The following is a 19547-nucleotide window of genomic DNA, read 5'->3' on the forward strand; positions in this document are numbered from 1 at the left end:
CATGACCTGAGCTGAAGGCAGATGCTTCACTGATTGAGCCACCCAGGCGCCCTGTGAGGCCTTGTGAAAACACAGATTGCTGACTCCCAACTTCAAAGTTACTGTATGAGAGGTCTGGATTAAGACTTTGCATTTTGGTAGTTCCTGGGTGGTTTAGTCAATTAAGCATCTGACTCTCGATCTCAGCTCAGGTCTTGATCTCAAGGTAATCCATTCAAGTGCCACGTTGGGCTCCACACTGGGCATAGAGCCTACTTTAAAAAAAAACAACAAAAAACAACAAAAAAAAACTTTTGTTCCAGAAACCAATTTCTGAGTAATGTTGATGCTGCTCTAGTCCAGGTACCATACTCAGATTTATGGCATAGCTTGGTTTGGGTTCCACAAGAAGTAGACACTAAGACAAGGATTCAAGTGTAAGTGGTTTATTTGGGGAGCTCAGTAAACACCCGTAGTGGAGGTGGGAAGCAAGTGCTCTGGAAGCCTATGGCCAGTATATGGCCATCACATGAGGTAAGAAGTGTTTTCAGATGAATAGATCATATACAGCTAGCTAGATGAGGAAGGGCATACGGGTGGAGGTATCCTCCGCTGAGGAAACAGCACGTGTGAAGAGTCTGTGGGAGGAATGCATTTGACCACGCTGGGGGGATGGGAACCTGGCCAACCTGCTCTGGTCTCTAGTCGGGAGAGCAGTGATAGATGTGACTGTGAAGGTGTAACAAGAAGCAAACCAGGGAGGTTTGTAGCTGCCCTATGAACTTCTGTTTTGTTTCTTTTTCTCATGAGAACATTGGATGATTTCATCTAGAAAATGAGAAAATTGAGGATGATATCTACTAAAGGGAGCAAAGTAGATTCAGGAAGACTGGTAGCAATCTACGAGTAGGAATGATCTCTCTGAGTGATGGAATGTTAGTCAATAGGAAGAAAAGCAGAGATATTTAAGAGATAGGAGATAAACTAAACAGGATTTGAATTTGATATGTGAGGTAAGGGAAAATACAAGTTCCAAGGATGACTCTCAGGTTTTTTTGACTTAAGTAAGTGCTGGGAGGTACCATGATTCTGAGTTCTGGAATACAGAGGCCTGGGCATGAGAAGATAGCTAGCATGAGCTTGAGGTACTTGCAAAAAAAAACCAGAGATACTGAGCAGATATCGGATGTACCTATCTAGTGCTCAGAGGACGGGTGTGGAAGAAAATTTGAGATTGGTTAACATAGATGGTACCTGAAACCTGTACAAATATGATCACTGATGTGCAAAAATGAGATGCTTGAAGAGGGATTAAGTGTGCAGTGAGAAAAAGAGGGATAGGACTGAGCCTTGAAGAACTCTTAACTTTTTTTTAAAGATTTATTTATTTGAGAGAGAGCAAGGAGGCAGAGGGAGAAGCAGACTCCCCACTGAGCAAGGAGCCCCATGCGGGGCTTGATCCCAGGACCGTGGGATCACGACTTGAGCAGAAAGCAGATGCTCAACCAACTGAGCCAACAGATGCCCCAGAATTCTAGCATTTAAGGTGAGCCAGCAGAGAGGGAGCAAGAGAGGGATCTAAGGAGAACCAAGGAGAGTAGAGTGCTACCTATGCCAAGAGAAAGCAGTATTTCAGCACAGTAAAATAAAACCAGTACTAACTAGCCCTGAGACTGCCATCCAGGAAATAAGGGACTTTTCAATATTAAGGTTCTCAGAATACAAACCCTGCCTCCCATCTTTTCTACTAAGGAAAATAATATATACCATAAACATAGTTAACAGAGAATCGAAGCTGGAGATACCTGAATACAAGTAAATAGCTACCTCGTGTGAGTTCATATCTCTAGTTCCAGATAAACTGTGTCTCACTGTAAGAGTGACAATCTCACGATAATGGTGACAATGATAGCTGTTTGCTGAGAGCCTCCCACATGAAAGCTTCACATCCAATCTCCAGAGAGCATGTAAAGAGTGGAAGGAGTGCCTCTGTTCAGAGGATCTCCTTCTGCTAAGGTTCACCTGAATCTAACCCACACCACAGCATACTCATGCTTCATTCCTTCTTTCCTTGCTCTGGGTCTGCTTCTGTGACTAGAAGCATCTCCTTTCCCCAACCAGTTCATTGTAGTTTACCTCTTCCTTCTTGACTCAGTGCTTTTCATCTGGACATGCATGAATAGACCTCTGGCTTCATCTCAAGATTTTGATTTTTGGACCTGGGTCCACAGATAACCTAAGACATACAGCCCAGGGCAGGCAGTCCTGTCATATTCTCAAGGTGGGTTGAATACCAATCTATAGTGGTTATGATGTTAATTGCTTTTAAACTTGTGATATCATAGAACTATCACAAATAATCCTTGAGCAATGATAAAGGCAAGACAAAAGACAAGTAAACTCATAATCCCTAGCCTTATTTTATTTTTCATAGTAATCTCTATGCCCAACATGGGGTTCGAACTCACAAGCCCAAGATCAAGAGCAGCATGCTCCACTGACTGAGCCAACCAGGTGCCCCCAGTAAATCCCAGGTTAACAAAGACACAGACTTCATTGATTTCATGTGTACATTTCTACCCCTGTATTAAATGACCTGATGTCATAAACCCAACTCAAAGTGCTATAAAGTAAATATAACCTTTGCTGTATTATAGCTTTCACAAACTTCAAATCAACTTGCCTCCTTAACATCATATTTGGCCACATCACATAATAAGCAGTAGGGTCATTTATCAGGAATATGAAGGGAATATGCCTGCACATAGAACCTTCTCTTCTATTTAGACGTGTTTGCATGGAAAAGTGTTATACTCATGATATTGTAGGCCTTTAATAAGCACCACTCAGTACCTAAGAAACTCTATCAGAAAAAAAGAAAAAGAAAGAAAGAAAGAAAGAAAGAAAGAAAGAAAGAAAGACAGACTATCTGGATCAAACTGCTCCCAAACTTTGTGCAAGAAATAATTCTTCAGAATCATAATGTCCTCCCTAATATTCAAGACCTAAATAACAAATTGAAGAAACGTAGATTTCCAGCTCTATTGAAATAATACACCCATCACTACTGAAGACCATACAATGGCCTACATATAGTCTCCTTTAAGCATTCCTGAAAGAGCTAATTTTCCAAAGAGAAATTACCAGTGAGAATTATGTTGCTTGGCAAAATTCTAGAGTAGTTGGCTTGTAAGCAATTAGAAAAGAAAATAGTAATTAAATAACCCACTGTATATTCACTAAGTCAAACTGAACTAAATATATTTTATATTTTAACACATTTAATGGACGACTAGATGAAGAATTGTTAGTCTTGTGAACATTATTAAAGAGCTGGAGACTAGAATATTTAAGCATATTCATAAGTGGGGCTTGATAACTATACTCAAATATTAATAGATGAAACCTGACTAAAGCAGGCTTTAATGATTTGCTCCTGGGCTGGTTTGGTCATGTGCAACAAGGTCAAGGCCTCATTTACCCAATGTGCAAATGAATCTTGGAGTGATAGCTAATGTGTTGAATGCCAAAATTAAAAATCAAAATATGTATGTAGGGCAGCCCCGGTGGCTCAGTGGTTTAGCACCTCCTTCAGCCCGGGGTGTGATCCTGGAGACCTGGGATCGAGTCCCACATCGGGCTCCCTGCATGGAGCCTGCTTCTCATTCTGCCTGTGTCTCTGCCTCTCTCTTTTTGTGTCTCTCATGAATAAATAAATAAAAATTTAAAAAATATGTATGTAGCAACAATGAGCCAAAACTAAAAAAGAAAATTCACTAGTCACAAATGGAAGGTCCTAAATTATGAAAAACATTTTAGAGGCTGTAACTGATATAAATTGCTATTAATGCCCATATATTCTTGAACAATTTTGATGAAAATATGGTTTCTAATACAATGCACAAAATGGGGGTGCCCCTGGGTGGCTCAGTCAGTTAAGTGTCTGCCTTTGGCTCAGGTCACGATCTCAGGATCAAGGAATAGAGCCTGCGTTGGGCTCCCTGCTCAGTGGGGAATCTGCCTCTCCCTCCCCCGACCACTCATGCTCTTTCTCTCAAATTAAAAAAAAAAAAAATCTTAAAAAAAATTTTAATGCACGTAATAGTACCAAAGCATTCTACATCAATCAGAAAAAAAAAAAAAAAAAAAGTAAAGCACTGTATTGCAGTCAAGGAGCCAACAATTCAGACCATTAAAAACTGAACTGGGACCAGCTAATGAAGATCAAAAAGGTAAGTGATACTAAAACCAGGCCATGAGGAATGACTGAAGAAAATGAAAAAGTCTAGTCTGAAATGGAGTAAATATATTCCTGATATTGCAAGAGTTTCTTACTTTATGCATTCAAAAGAAGAAGCACCTACAGATTCAATACAATCCTTATTAAAATTCCAACGGTATTCTTTCACAAAAACAGAAATAATGCTAAAGTCCATATGGAATCACAAAAGACCCTGAACAGCCAAAACGATCTTGAGAAAGAACAAAGCTGGAGTCATCACACTCCAATTTCAAACTATATTACAAAGCAACAATAATCAAAATAATATAGTATTGGCATAAAAATAGACACATTGAACAATGAAACAGAATAGAACCAGAAATAAACCCAGACATATGGTCAATTAATTTACAACAAAGGAGCCAAGAATATACAGTGGGGAAAGGACAGCCTTTTCAATAGGTGTTGGGGGAACTGGACACCACTATCCTACACCATACACAAACATTAACTCAAAACTTAAAGCACTTGAACATAAGACCTGAAACCATAAAAATCCTAGAAAAAATAATAAATGGAAAGCTCTTTGGTGATAATTTTTTGACTTGACACCAAAGCAAAGGCAAAAATAAGTGGGATTGCAAGAAACAAAAAGCTTTCATACAGCAAATCAAATGATCAATAAAATGAAAAGCTAACCTACTAGGAAAAAGTATTTGCAAACCATTTATCTGATAAGAGTTTAATATCCAAAATATATGAAGAACTCTGACAGCTCAATAGCAAAAAAAAAAAATCCAGTTAAAGAATTGGCAGATCTGAATGGATGTTTTTTTCAAAGAAGACATAAAAATGGCCAATGGTACATGAAAAGATGCTCAACATCTCCAATCACCAGGAAGATGCAAACCACAGCCACAATGAGATGTCACCTCTTATCTGTTAGGATGGCTATGATCAAAAAGACAAATAACAAGTGTATGGTGACTGATGGTAACTAAACTTACAGTGAGCATTTCATAATGTATATAATTATCAAATCCTTATGTTGTATACCTGAAACTAATATTGTATGCCAACTATATTTCAATTAAAAAAAATCAAAGACAAGAAAGTGTTGGCAAGGATGTGGAGAAAAGGGAACCCTTGTGCACTGTTGGTGGGAATGCAGGTTGGTAAAGCCACTATGAAAAACATCATGGAGTTTTCTCAAAAAATTAAAAATAGAACTGTCATATGATCCAGCAATTCCACCTGAGTATATATCCAAAGGAAACAAAATCAAGCTCGCAAAGATATATTTGCACTCTCATGTTTATTGCATTTATAATAGCCAAGACACAGAAAAACCTGTCTACACACACACACATACACATTCAGCCACAAATAAGGAAATTTTGCCATTTGTAATATGATAGAATTTGAGGGCATTAAGCTAAGTGAAATAGGTCAGAGAAAGACAAATTATGCATGATCTCATTTCTTTGTGGAATCTACAAAACAAAAACCACACACTCATAAATTGAGAACAGAGTGGTGGTTGCCAGGAGAGGAGGCAGATGGGAAAAATGGGTGAAGGTGATCAAACAGTACAAACTTCCAGTTATAAAATGAGTTAAGACATGGGGATATAATGTACAGCATGGTGACTATTGTTAATGACACTGTATTGTGTATTTGAAAGTTGCTAAGACAGTAAACCTTAAAAGTTCTCATCAAAAGAAAAAAATTTGCAGCTCTGTGTGATGGATGTTAACCAGACTTATTGTGGTGATCTGCTGCACACCAGAAACTTAAGTCAATCTTATCTCAATTAAAAACAAACACAAAATCAGAGGTGGTAATACTGTTAATCAGACTAAAATATAGAATGATGATGGTGCATCTGCATGGCTCAGTGGTTGAGCGTCTGCCTTCAGCTCAGGTCATGATCCCAGGGTCCCAAGATTGAGTCCTGCATCGGCCTCCCCACAGGAAGCCTGCTTCTCCCTCTGCCTATGCCTCTGCCTCTCTGTTTCTCATGAATAAATAAATAAAATCTTTAAAATGGATAAAATATAGAATTATGAAGTTGTTTTGTGGAGATTGCTTAGATGGGATGTCATCAGGCTACAGCCTGAAAATATTCTGGAAAATCTCAGTAGCTCAGCAAGTGCTCCTCTCAGCAATACAGCACTAACTTCACAGACTTGATTACTATTTTTGTTTGCTAGGCCATCACCTCTGTTCAACTCAGTCTTCCCCATAAACTGCCGGAGTTCTGCAGCTTACCAACTAAAGACATAGCTTAAATTTCAAAAGGCAGAATGCAAAAAAAGCCAAAAACAAAAAAAAAAAAAATGTTTTTTTCTTGGTAATTAACATCTGCCTAATCTGGTATAAAATACTTGTTTTTCTGTGGAATCCCTAAAATACCTTCTTAAAGTACCCAAATTACAAAAAGCATCAGCTAGTACACAAAAATGAAGTTTCCCACAACACATAGGTAGAGTATGGAAGCATGCTTGGATTGGTAATTAAAAAACTTCTACTTGAACTGCAAAGTTTTAAAAAGAAACTGCATACAATGTTAAGGATGTTGCCATAATAAGATGTTTGTTAGGACATTTTCTTGGTTCTTTTTTGTTTTTAAGGAATAAATTTATGTTAGGAAACATCTTGCTTGATTAAATCCTAAGTGGAGGAACAGACAACCATCGGTTGGGAGTGTGTCAATTCTAAAAGAGCATTTTCTAGGAACTTTTTGTTAATACACCCCAACTAAAAAATAATAATAATAATACACCCCAACTATGTAAATGTTTAGAAAATTACCTTTTTTTTACACTTAGATCATATGCTACAGCAGAATTTTTTTTACATCAATCATTTGAGTGTCATGGTGTCTTGAGACCAAGACGGTTAAGAATTGTTGGTCTAATGAGCCTAAAATGACTTTTTAACCATGAAATAAAATGCTTTTAAGATGCAATGCATCAATTCTATCTAGAAATGGAAAAACAAAGTTAACATAAAGCAATATTCTCAACACTCAGGAATATTTCAAAAAGTTCAGAAAAACTATGTAAACCCTTTAAGAGGGACACATGGGTGGCTCAGTGGTTGAGTGGTTTGCCTTTGGCTCAGCGTGTGATCCTGGAGTCCCAGGATCGAGTCCCACATCAGGCTCCTTGCATGGAGCCTGCTTCTCCTCCCTCTGCCTGTGTCTCTGCCTCTCTTTCTGTGTCTCTCATGAATAAATAAAATCTTTTAAAAAATAAACCCTTTAAGACTACTGAATAACCTAGATAAACCTATCTATATAAGCTATTCAAGTGATGATATATAAACTATTCAAGTGATTTGTTAATATTGCAAAGTAAGTTTTTTCCTAGACAGCAAGTTTCTTCATGTTAGTTATTGGCTAAGAACTAGGCATGTTTAAAATAAAGTCGGTCATAATGCACAACATGAGGACTATAGTTAACATTGCTGTATGGTCTTTGAAAGAGTAAATCACAAGAGTTTTCATTACAAGGAAAAAAACCCTCTTTTTTTTTTTTTGTATGTATAGATAGGTGTTAACTAAACTTACTGTGGTAATCATTTCACAATTGGCCAATCAGCCATTATGTTATACACTTTAAACTTCTACAGTGCTGTATATCAATTAAATCTCAATAAAACCGGGCCAGGGAGAGAACAGGCTAAATAAATTTCTCATCAATAAATCCTGGGCCTACATTTGATTACTTAGTATGAGTATCAACTGATTATTCTTTATAAGGATTATTCTAAAAGATATATTATTTTATTTAGAATTCCTCCTTATCTGGAGCATTTGTACTTCTTGGAGACAAAAAAAAAATGTATCAGATTTTCGTGCAAAAGTTTAGGATAATAAAAACTAATAACCCATTAGGATCTATATTCTGAAAGGAAAAATACATTACCCCAGGCTTTCCTGGCAGGACTTATCGAGAGACTTGCCAGATATAAACAACTGGTATATATGGACTGAACACATGGGAAGAGTAAAGGTAACAAGCACTTTGTATATTAGCTTACTCAATCTTCACAACTCATAGAGGTGAGAGGCTGAGTAATTTGTCTAAAACTATGTTAAGTATCAACCCACAGAATCATCAAAACCATTCTAACCCAAGAAACTAGGCTTGGTTGTTTTAAACATTTTCGGTTTCCCTTCTTTTGTATTCAGTGTAACTCCTCTTTAAGTTTCTACTGGTGACATTAGACTCAATTTCCAGGAAATAGAGTCCTTACTTTTAGTAAAATCTGCTGCCTGCAAAATGTCCTGGAAAGAACCTCCTCCATGCAGCTGAGGAGAAAGGTCAGGGGCTACTCTCTTCATCCATCTTTCCCAGTTACTGAGGAGGGAAGGCCAGCCAGTTCTTAGTTTTCACCTATATCTGGTACCTGTGAGTGCCAACAACATACATCAGTCACTTGGAATAGATCTAACATTCATAAAGGCTTTTTATTTTAGCTTTTCTGTTCTGCACAAAAGACAAGTCACATATTAAAACCTATATATTAAAAAAAAAACCTATATATTAATTAAATTAAACCTACATATAAATTAAAACCTGCATATAAATACCTTAAAATAATGTTGAGCAGGGGGATCCCTGAAGTGCCTCAGTGGTTTAACGCCTGCCTTCGGCCCAGGGTGTGATCCTGGAGTCTCGGGCTCGAGTCCCACATCGAGTTCCCTGCATGGAGCCTGCTTCTCCCTCTGCCTGTGTCTCTGCCTCTTTCTCTGTGTCTCTCATGAATAGATAAAATCTTAAAAAATAATAATGTTGAGCAAAAACAGCCAGATAGAATTTTTATTGTGTGCTTCCTTTTCTATCAAGTATAAAAGTAGGCAAAACTACCTGTGGTATTAAAAATTAGTGGTGGTGACGAGTTTGACTGCAAGCCAAAATAAGGGTATTTATGGGATTCTAGTAATGTTTTGTCTTGATCTAAGGGCTATCATTCACTTTGTGCACATGATCATGCATTATTTTGCCACATTGACAAGTATGAAATTTCTTCATTCACATTTTATGTGTTCCTTCTCTCTATATATATAGAATGGCTGTAATTCAGATGACTAGTCTCCTCCACATTCAGTTTCGTGCCCTGCTCATTTTGAATTCTGTAATGGTATATCCTTCACCATTACACTCTCAAGAACTTCTATTAAATACAGTAAACTAAAAATAAATAAATAAACACAATAAACTGTGGTCTAGTTTAATGCAAGTTTGTCAGTTAAGTACATAATGGAATACACACATTATCTTTCTTATTTTGGGATGTGTGTATGTGTGTGTGGTGACTGTCACCTCAATCCCAGATTTGGACAATTGCTGTCATATTTGGGGGGAATGGAAGTGGTAATACTCATTTTCTTGAGGCTCCTATATTCTTTTAATTTCTTAATGTAACTCCTTTCTATTCCAGAATTTTTTTTCAAAATTGTATTGCATAATCAGAAAATTATATTGACAGTAAGTCGAATCATGGAATGATTACTTTATTCATATTTCTATCATGAATTTTATTCTACATGTATTTACATGTTTTCTGGGTCACAAAGGCTAAAATGTCATCACCTCCTCAAAAGGTTTATTCTTTTGAGTAGCAGCCTTAATGGATTTCTATAAAAGTTAGGATTCAATGAAGGTCATAATTAGTACTTATTAAGTAGCCCAAAAGGTATATGACATTGTATTTAGCAATATGTTCTTACAACTCTGATATCTTACTTAAGGGTAACTTCTCCATATAAAAGTGTTTATTAACCACTTAACTACTTTTCTGCCTCGTTGCTAATAGGACTTGAAAATCTTGTTGCATAAACACTTGACAAAATAGCCTTATGAGTTGATTAACACTTAAAATAAAGATAAAATAGGTTTATAAAGTTAAATCCAACATATAGCATCAGCATGTGGTAGCTTTCCCCTATCTACTTTTTGAAGTGCAAAATAACGGGTTATCTCCTACATGTCTTCCAGGGTGAGTTATGAGAATTAAATGTTATCATGTTTGCCTCTAGACAAAATTTTAATTAGACACACAAGTAGGAGAAAACCACTTTTAATTGAAAAATAAAGCAATACATCTCAAATAAGACTCTGTTTAACAACATAAACTGTAATTTGCTGAGGGAAATAGCTTTCCTATAAGTGGTATTGTGAAATTTAGGTTATCAGAAATCAATAGTTTCCCTCCTTTATTCTGACTCAGCTATAAGCATATTAAAAATAAGAATAAATTCACTTTTCATGAATTTAAACTGTAAATCTGTAAAGCCTGTCCCTATTCCTAATCCACTGACAAAAGGTGAGATTTTAAACAAACATTTCCATACTGAGGAATTCCCAGATAATAGCAAATAGTCAATATTTTCCTTATGAAAACGTTTATAGGAAAGACACACAAGACTATTATTGATATTTAACTAATCCACAAACTTCAAAACACAATTTCATCAAGATGATCTCTACTACAATTTTGCTTTAAAGAAACTCTCAAATCTCAGAATGGTTTAAAACTTGATATACTCGAAGTATTAACTTTGAAAGAAAGTAGTAAAGTTATTGCTTTAAACTGGAAAAACCTATGGTCAAAAATCTTTTAAAAAAGAGTTCATTAAACAGCTATTCTTACAATTACACTCATGTAACTGCAGAGAAAATGTTCAAGCACATAGTAAACATCACTCTTTCGAATGACAGAACAAAGGCATATGTTCATCAAGATGTATGGCTTTTTTGGTGATTGTTATTTCTACCCATAGTTATTACTGTTTGACTGAAAAACATTTTTACAAAACTCCACTTCCAAAATTAACATTTTTATTAAATCAAGTTAAAAAAAATGTTCACTGTAGAAAAGTCAACAAGGGCTTTAACAAAACCAAAATATACCCTTTCGTACAATATATGTATATATTAGCAGCAAACTACTTTTGAGATTTTCTTTTATGTTCTTTTAGTTATTTTAAAGAAAGCGTAAACAATGAATATTAGTATGGAATGTCAGCTAATATACTCTTCCTCTTTTCTGTGATTTAAGCCTTCTAGTACAAGTTATTTTGTGATTTTCATTAATAAATACTAAGAACAAACCCAGTTTTGACTAAGGAGTAGTGAAAAAGAGTGGCTGATAGCACCCATTCTCATTACTTCATAGTCATGCATTACCTTTGAGAGTAACAAATGAGCACCATATAAACAAGGTAATTATGTGTGTGTGTAAATTCAACTTTTAAGGTGTAATAGTAGCCAACTAGACCACTTAGCATTTTATTATTACTTTCTAAAAATTTGGTGATATATAAAATTTTAATCAAATCAGATAAATACTTCAATTCCATATTGCTTGTCCATTTTTAAAATTTTAATAGAAATTCTGTATATATAACCTGACAAATTGCATGCATACATGTGTGTGTATATACACATACAAAAGTGTATGCATATATACATATACATCTTTAGCTTTGGATGAATTTCTAAACTGAGATGAAGCCAAACCTCTCATTTAAATATACATGTAGACTATGATATCACCAACTGAAAGTTTCTAATAAAAGTTTCATCTTAGCTAAAGAGAAATACTGGCTATTGAAAATTCTGAGGCCAAAGAGCTGTAATTCAGCTTAATATACTTTAGGCTTACAAATTAGCCAAACAGAATTTGAAATTACCAACAGTCCACTTAAGAAATAAATTTTTTTCTTAGTATTTCCTTCTAAAGCAAAAAGGGAGTGTCTTTACAATGAACTTTCATTTTTTTAAAGTTATAATTATTAAAGAAATCTCACTAGTCTTCAAAAATACTAAACATTATATAAATACAATTTTCTTATAGTTGAATTCTTCAGCTAGAATCTGTATTAAAAAATTTCCTTTGGATTGTTTCATTTAGCACTTCAAGTCTCCATTCTGCAACTCTGATAACTGGCTCAGATTTGGTAGGTTTGTATCAATCACATCTACTGTGTGTTACCTGTGTACAAGAACATCAATGGGAAGAACTGCACCAAATTTCAAAAGCAACATAAGGAAAAATTCAAGAATGTGTAATATAAAAAAGCTAAGTACAACAGGGAATCCCTTTTTTTCATTACATTAATGAAATATAATCCTTTCGGTATTTTTAAAGATATGTCCTAACTTTCAATTTTTAACTTATCAATAAGATGAAGCTTTTAGACAGCCCATCTTTATTTTTTAATTAAAAACCTAAACCAATAGACTGAATTACTTTTATTAATATACACATCAAGTTACTGAAACGGTGACTTCATGTAGTTTTCCCCTTAAAGATGGCACTTGCAGGTACAAAGATGCAGAGATGTCTATAGCCTTCAGATGTTTACTTGAAAAGATTCTTCAACAGCAGTTTGATACTGGGTTTCCTCATCTAGCTGAAGATTCTAAAAACAACAACGTCAACATGTCAATATGAAAAAAACATACTCAACTACTCAATACTTTGCCCAATACATTACACACACTTGAAATGGTTTATATTTACGTTACAATATATACACTATCCTTTAAAATATGACTTAAATACTTGAACTTTAGTAATTAAGTTCAGTTGTAATTAATCAAGAATAATTTTTATTAATTATTCTCAAATGGGATCAGCAGAGAATGAAATTTGAGAGTTACAGTACCTTATGATGAGGTTATTAATTAAAAGTATAGGTAAAGGTAACCTACAATTATAAATGATAATAAATTCTGTCATCGCTAGAAAAGAGTGTCAAGTGTCTAAAAACAAATTCATTTTATTTTTTTTAAAGATTTTATTTATTTATTCATGAGAGACACACACACACACACAGAGAGAGAAAGAGAGAGAGAGAGAGAGGCAGAGACACAGGGAGAAGCTTCCCTCTGGAGAAGCAGGCTCAACGCAGGGAGCCCGATGCAGGACTCGATCCTGGGTCTCCAGGATCATGCCCTGGGCTGAAGGCGGCGCTAAGCCACTGGGCCACCCAGGGATCCCAACAAATTCATTTTAAAGAAAATAAGCATTTGTTGAATGAAGAGAACTGAATAGCAGCTTATTCATAACATGAAGCTAAAAACTATAGCTTATCAATCTTAGTTATACTCCCATTCTTCACTTAATTCTACTTGCTATCAGTTATGTCCTATGGGTTTGCTTTAAAATAGGCTTCCACTTGACAATCTCAAATAATTAAAATTACAAACTCTTTTGTGGCATAATATAACTGGACAATTAGGTCAAAAGTGGTTCATAAAATATATTTTTGTTTTTCCAAATCATAGTTCTCCACAGTAAACTTTCTTAAAGTGAGAATTTAAGAATCTACAAGTATTTCATAAAAATGCTAAAATTATAAAAGTACACTTGAATTTTACGTTTGTTATTTTAAAACAGTATGACTAATAAACATGTAAATTCCACAAAATAGAAAAGCATTTATCAAGCCTGATATAATTTTAACAATGGAAAATTAGAAAAGAGAAAAATGTAAATTCTGTCCATGCCACTGTCAGAATTGCACATTGCCCGTGCTTACTTAAACTGGAAAACAAGTGTCAGCCATTCTTTGTCAGGATTAATACTGAATTGGTATGGTTTTAATTCATTCAAGTTGAATAAAATGTAATTTCAAAAAAAAAAAAAGTCATCTAATTTTTTTTAAAAAATCATGACACATTTGGGAGGTATAAAGTAACCCATGTTTTAATTTAGGGATTTGTTTTTATATTATATAACTTCCCTCATGCCCTGTGTTAAAGCCATCATCTAAGACCAGACTCTACTCAACTTGGCTTTATTTAATAATTAAGTTTCCTCATTTTTAAAAAGAATGTGTCTCACATGTAGATATGAGAACTCTGTTATAATAAGCAACTTCTACTACATGAGAAATACACTCTCCTTCATCTGTTGTACCAATTTTACTTCTATAAGCACTTGGTACAACTATCCCTTAAATCTAGACAGTTTTCATATAAATCATCATTTTGTCAATCTAGGGGTTTGCTCTTCTTATGTTAATTATCCCTCTAGTATAGGAGGTGAACAGTAAATTCAATTTTCACCACTTCTCACAAGCCAAATTATTATTATAAAAACACCTATATTATTGTAAAAACAACAGAACTTGCTCTATAACCATCCAGTATGATAGAGCAACTTGTCTCAAAACTCAAGTCTAGATCGAAAAAGTTAATTTAACTTGAATATTTATAGGGTACTTTCTTAAGCTTAAAGAATTTCACTTACCACAAATTCTCCATAATCAAACTGATGTCTTTGATTTAGATGACTAACGAAATTTCTAGTAATCTGGCTAGGATCTCCCCAAGGAAGAGACACACAAATAGGACATGTCTATGAGAAACAGAATGTTTAAGTAAAAAATAATGAAAAATAATCAAACATACTAATTATTTAAAGTATTAAAACAACACAGGCTTATGTTACTGAAAATATTTACATGAAAACCATTTCTGAGATCCAAATTTCAGGATAAAATCATTTCCTAATCAAATTACCTCAGATAAATTATATTAACACAACACAATAAAAATACAGATCTTATATATTGTTACTTAAATTGCCAACTACACAACTGTTTGAACAGAAACATCACACCCAAGCTTAATAATACCAATCATAGCTGCTATCATTAACCAGTATGTAATCTCATCTGAGCTACAAAACTATAATTATTAGCTTAATTTTATTTATAAGTAATGAAAGTGAAGTAAACTTTAAATTATATCCTTAAGGTTTCCAACGAAGGACACACTAAAAAGTAAATGGATGGTACGTTCAAATGAAATTAGAAGAAACTTTTGGGAACTTTTACAACTTTCTAGCCAAAGTTCATGCTGTGCTGAAAATAATGCAGAAACAAAAATTTGCCAATGTAATATAAAACAAATGAAATATCTTAAACGTGAGATTTTTTTCCTGGAGACATCTTTGGCAATTGTATTTGTTTACTGAACAGTAACTGACCCTCCCCTAATGAGCAAAGTAGGTGGTGTGTTTCCCTTAGTGCTATGTAAGAGTTTAAGGCAGCCTCAATAGATACTGAAGCATATTCTTTCAAAACTTTTTCTAGTATAAGCAAATAAAACCACTTAGAAATACCTATAATCCTTTTTATTTATAAAATTTTCCTACTACTCATGTCTGAAGAAAATACTTATATATCAAAATGTACAGCTAAAAAGAAATCTCTCTTCCAGCTCAGTTTCTCCTGTTCCATTCACAGTTGAAATCACTTACCTGTGTGACTCATGTTCCAAAAGAGGACTTGTAGGACCATTAACACAATGCTGGAATCCTGCACTCCACTCTGTCTCCCTCATTCATCAAAAAGATCTCACCCCTTTCTTACACAGCCTCAAAATGGCATCAAAAAGATATGTATGCATCAAAAAGTATGTTTCTTTTCCTTCCGTGCTTTATGCATTCATATACTAGATTCTGTAAGTGTATTTGTAAGTGTATTTACCTGCAGCAGAGCCATCAGACCAGATCCAGTTGCCTGCATCCTATAGACTAAGAAATCAAGAAGCTCCAACAGAGTCTGGTTCTGCCACTCCTCAAATGAAAATCTCCAGTTCACCTTTCACGATTTTACTTTCCTCCAGGCTGTTCTCCTATATTACCCGTACAGTAAGCATCTCCCTTTTTATAAGTGAGTTACTGGAATTTTAAATATCTCATTCTGCTTCACAGGCATTAATGTTTTTGTTGACAAAAACCTACCTTAATGATAATGCCCCATTGAAATTTAAATCAACTACTTTCCCTTGTACACATGAAGTGAAATAAATGCAACAACATATTTAAGCAGAAGACTGTCTTAAATATGGGTACTTACCACAGGAACTATTTGAAATAGGTGATTACTGTTACAGTGATCCAGTAAACGTTGTCTGGTAAAATTTGATTCTTGACACAAGGGACACTTAAAGGTAGGATGCCCAGAACTATAAAATAATTTTAAATGAAATGTACTTACTTTGAAATCAAAACATAAAAATGATGCTTTCCCATTCTTTGGACAATTATTGTCTTTTTTTTAAGTTATACTTATTAGATTATTCAAAGATTCCCTCATTTTGAAAAAACTATTTTCAGTAAATGATCTACAACAGATGTTTCCAAACAATCTCAGTTTACAGTACCCTTAAAATATCTCAGTACATTTTTTTTGTGGTGAGGTGCTTTTGGCCTAAACAAAAACAAACCTAGCTGTTACGTCCTAAAAAAGTTAAGTTTAGTCATTCAGATAAGGCCAACAGATGTCACTGTAACTCCCTTGAAAGTTGTAAATATCCTGTGGTGTCCCAGTTTGGAAAACCCATATCTAAGAACTCAAAACTTTTAAAAAGACTCCCATCAAAGTCAGATCTTTAGTCTATCCCAGTGTCTAGGAATCTAACGTACAAAATTCATAGGAAAAGTGAAAAACAAAAGCATCAATCATCAGAATGATCAACATTTCAAAACATTTTGAGGATCATGCATCACTGAAGTTTAATACCTCAGAATTTCAGCAAACGACAACTCTACCTAAATTATTCATGGAAGAAACCAGACCACAGTGAAAAAGGAGAGCTAGACTATTCTAATTTAACGTGATCTGTAAAAGCATCTGTGGCATTTATTTCTAAACTGCTAACCTAGCATTATGTCTGATGATTTCATTGAATAAAAAACTTTTATTTAAAAAAATCTATTATAAAGTAACAGATATTTACTAAAGTAGCAGAATTTTCAAAAGCTTACCTTGTATTCTCTTGATAAGTTTCTGTGTTATCAGATGTAGATGTTTCACTCCTATTACTAAGAAGCATAGAGGGGGGAAAAGTTAATACCTCAAGTAATAAAGTACATTACAGACTCATTAAGTTGAATCACTAATGAAAATTACTAGTCTGAATTTGTTTTAAAAGCCTGAACTTCAGGATGCCTGGGTGGCTCAGTCAGTTAAGTGTCCGACTCTTGATTTCGGCTCAGGTCATCATCTCAGGTTTGTGAGATACAGAAACATGTAGGCTCCATGCTGGGTGTGGACCCTGCTTGAGGTACTCTCTCTCCCTCTCCCTCTGCTCCTCCCCTGCACATACATGCCCTCTCTCTAAAAAAAAGAAAAAGGCAACTTCAAATAGTTCTAAACTATGAAATAATTGTGGCCTTAATTAGTTTTTAAATAAATTCTGGTTAGAAAATTGCTTATTAAATCCTTATTCACATCCTTTAAAATTAATTGATGTAGTTACAAATAGGTAGAGAATATAGAATTTTGCAGAATTATCTTAAATCCCTAGCATGGTATTTCCCCAGGTTCTTCAGACTTTCAAAGAGACTCTTCTACCTAGCCTACTAGGTTTTTGAAGGGTGGGACAGAAGCAAGAATTTGTGAACTTTTTGACTTGTCACAGAATATGGTTTAAAGCTGCGGCCTCCAAAGTAGAGTAGGTCTAAGAAAACATTTAAATGTTCATTATGTTCATATTTCTCAAAAAGGAAATAGGCTTTCCAACATTTATTATACAGAACAATATGACATCCTCAATGGGACCCTATGCCAGAGCCATATGTTATATGCAGTCTCAGAGAAATTCAGAGGGAAGGGTGCATATATCCCAGATGGAGACTGTCACTTATGCCTTACAGAATTTCATCAAAGTGGTCAATTTTATAGAAATAAGATCTTTCAACAGCAGACACATTAACAGAAATTAGGCAGTGGGCAAAAAACTATCATATAGATATCTGTTCTTATATCTCAATGGCAGAGTTAAAAGAGTTTTTAAACCTAGAAAACTGCTTATTCATTTTTCTTTTATAAAAAAAACAAGCAGTACTATATCAGCTGCCTAACATATCCTTTTCTTTTTGAACTTTCTTTTTTTGATTTTTCATAATAAAACTACATGCAACAAGGCTGTATTTGATGTAGGCACTCTCCCAATGACAGTCCCTTCTATGAAGATAACCATGCTATCTCCCCACATGCATCTATCCTATGCTGAGCCAGCAAGCAAGCCTCCTAGTTTTCACTTCCAAAGAGGAGACTAGTAAACCACTATTTTCTGTATCTTTCCAGCAGATACTAATCTGCCTCTTCAGGTAAAGGTGGCATTTTAACAATGTGAAGAATAAACACCTTTTTAAAATAAACTCAAACTATGGAGACCTTTCCCTCTCCCTCTAGCTCCCCAACTCATACACCTGTGCAAGCGCTCTCTAAAATAAGTAAATCTTAAAAAAAAAAAAAAAATCTAGAAAGTATAGTCAACAATACTGGTTTTAGTAAAAGTATTTCTGCGACTTTAACAAAAATTTCTTATAACATTAGGTAAAGTAAAATTTTTAAAGTAATGATTTCATCTTTATCTCACTTAAATTTTACATGTATAATGTAGGTAAAGTACCAGTACTGTAAAATACATGAACAGTTTTTAATATTTCATATTTTAAAGATTTATTTATTTTAGAGAAAGAGAGGGAGCAGAGGGAGAGACAGAGGGAGAGAAGCAGACTCCGTGCTGAGTGCAGAACCTGACGCAGGGCTCAATCTCACAACGCTGAGACCATGACCTAAGCCAAAACCAAGAGTCAGACACTTAACCAACTGAGACACCTTGGTGCCCCACATACAGTTTTTAAATAAACATATGCATACTTGATTTTTTTTCACTGATGGGGTATACAATCACAAAAGTGATTTAAAACATTTTAAGGGCAGGCCAGGTGGCCCAGTGGTTTAGTGCCACCTTCAGCCCAGGGCCTGATTCTGGAGACCTGGGATCGAGTCCCACGTCAGGGCTCCCTGCATGGAGCCTGCTTCTCCCTCTGCCTGTGTTTCTGCCTCTCTCTCTCTCTCTGTGTCTCTCATGAATAAATAAAATTTAAAAAAAAACATTTTAATATCAAATTTAATGCCCTTTTCAAATGCTTTCTCCCTTCCCTCTCTCATTACAGTCCTCTATTTTCCAATAGAACTAATGATAATTCAATAGAACTGATGATAATTCATCATTCCGGCCCATTCTAATCATCCTTTACCACATCTGGGCTACTGGTAGCCTACTCATTTATTCCAAAAAAGCATGAATGAGTTCAACAACTGGAACCCTATTATCAAGTAAAATTTTAAAAAGATAATTTCATTTGATGCAGAAAAAGCATTCAATAAAATTCAACCTCCGTAATGGAAACAAAACCAAAAACCCTGATCACAATGCTTTTAAAAATACAAATGCCTAGACTCTATCAGAATACCTGGGAATGGTGCCTAATATACATAATTTTTTAATTTCATAAAATA

The 19547-nt window shown here is 34.8% G+C and overlaps 1 protein-coding gene across 5 annotated transcripts in view; it reads right to left on the reverse strand.

Moving 5' to 3' along the window:
- Positions 1-10275: 10275 nt before the first annotated feature.
- The window catches only part of RNF138 (ring finger protein 138), a 35072-nt gene continuing 25800 nt past the window's right edge, over positions 10276-19547 (reverse strand). For all 5 annotated transcript variants that reach the window (XM_038543587.1, XM_038543586.1, XM_038543589.1 and 2 more), the window contains exons 5-8: positions 17000-17056; positions 16089-16197; positions 14474-14581; positions 10276-12638 (exon numbers count right to left, since the gene is read on the reverse strand). In XM_038543587.1, the coding sequence (XP_038399515.1) occupies positions 12570-12638; positions 14474-14581; positions 16089-16197; positions 17000-17056 (343 nt within the window). In that variant the 3' untranslated portion in view covers positions 10276-12569. The remainder of the gene's footprint in view (positions 12639-14473; positions 14582-16088; positions 16198-16999; positions 17057-19547) is intronic.

This window comes from Canis lupus, chromosome 7, assembly GCF_011100685.1.
Source record: "Canis lupus familiaris isolate Mischka breed German Shepherd chromosome 7, alternate assembly UU_Cfam_GSD_1.0, whole genome shotgun sequence".
Lineage (NCBI taxonomy): Eukaryota > Metazoa > Chordata > Mammalia > Carnivora > Canidae > Canis > Canis lupus.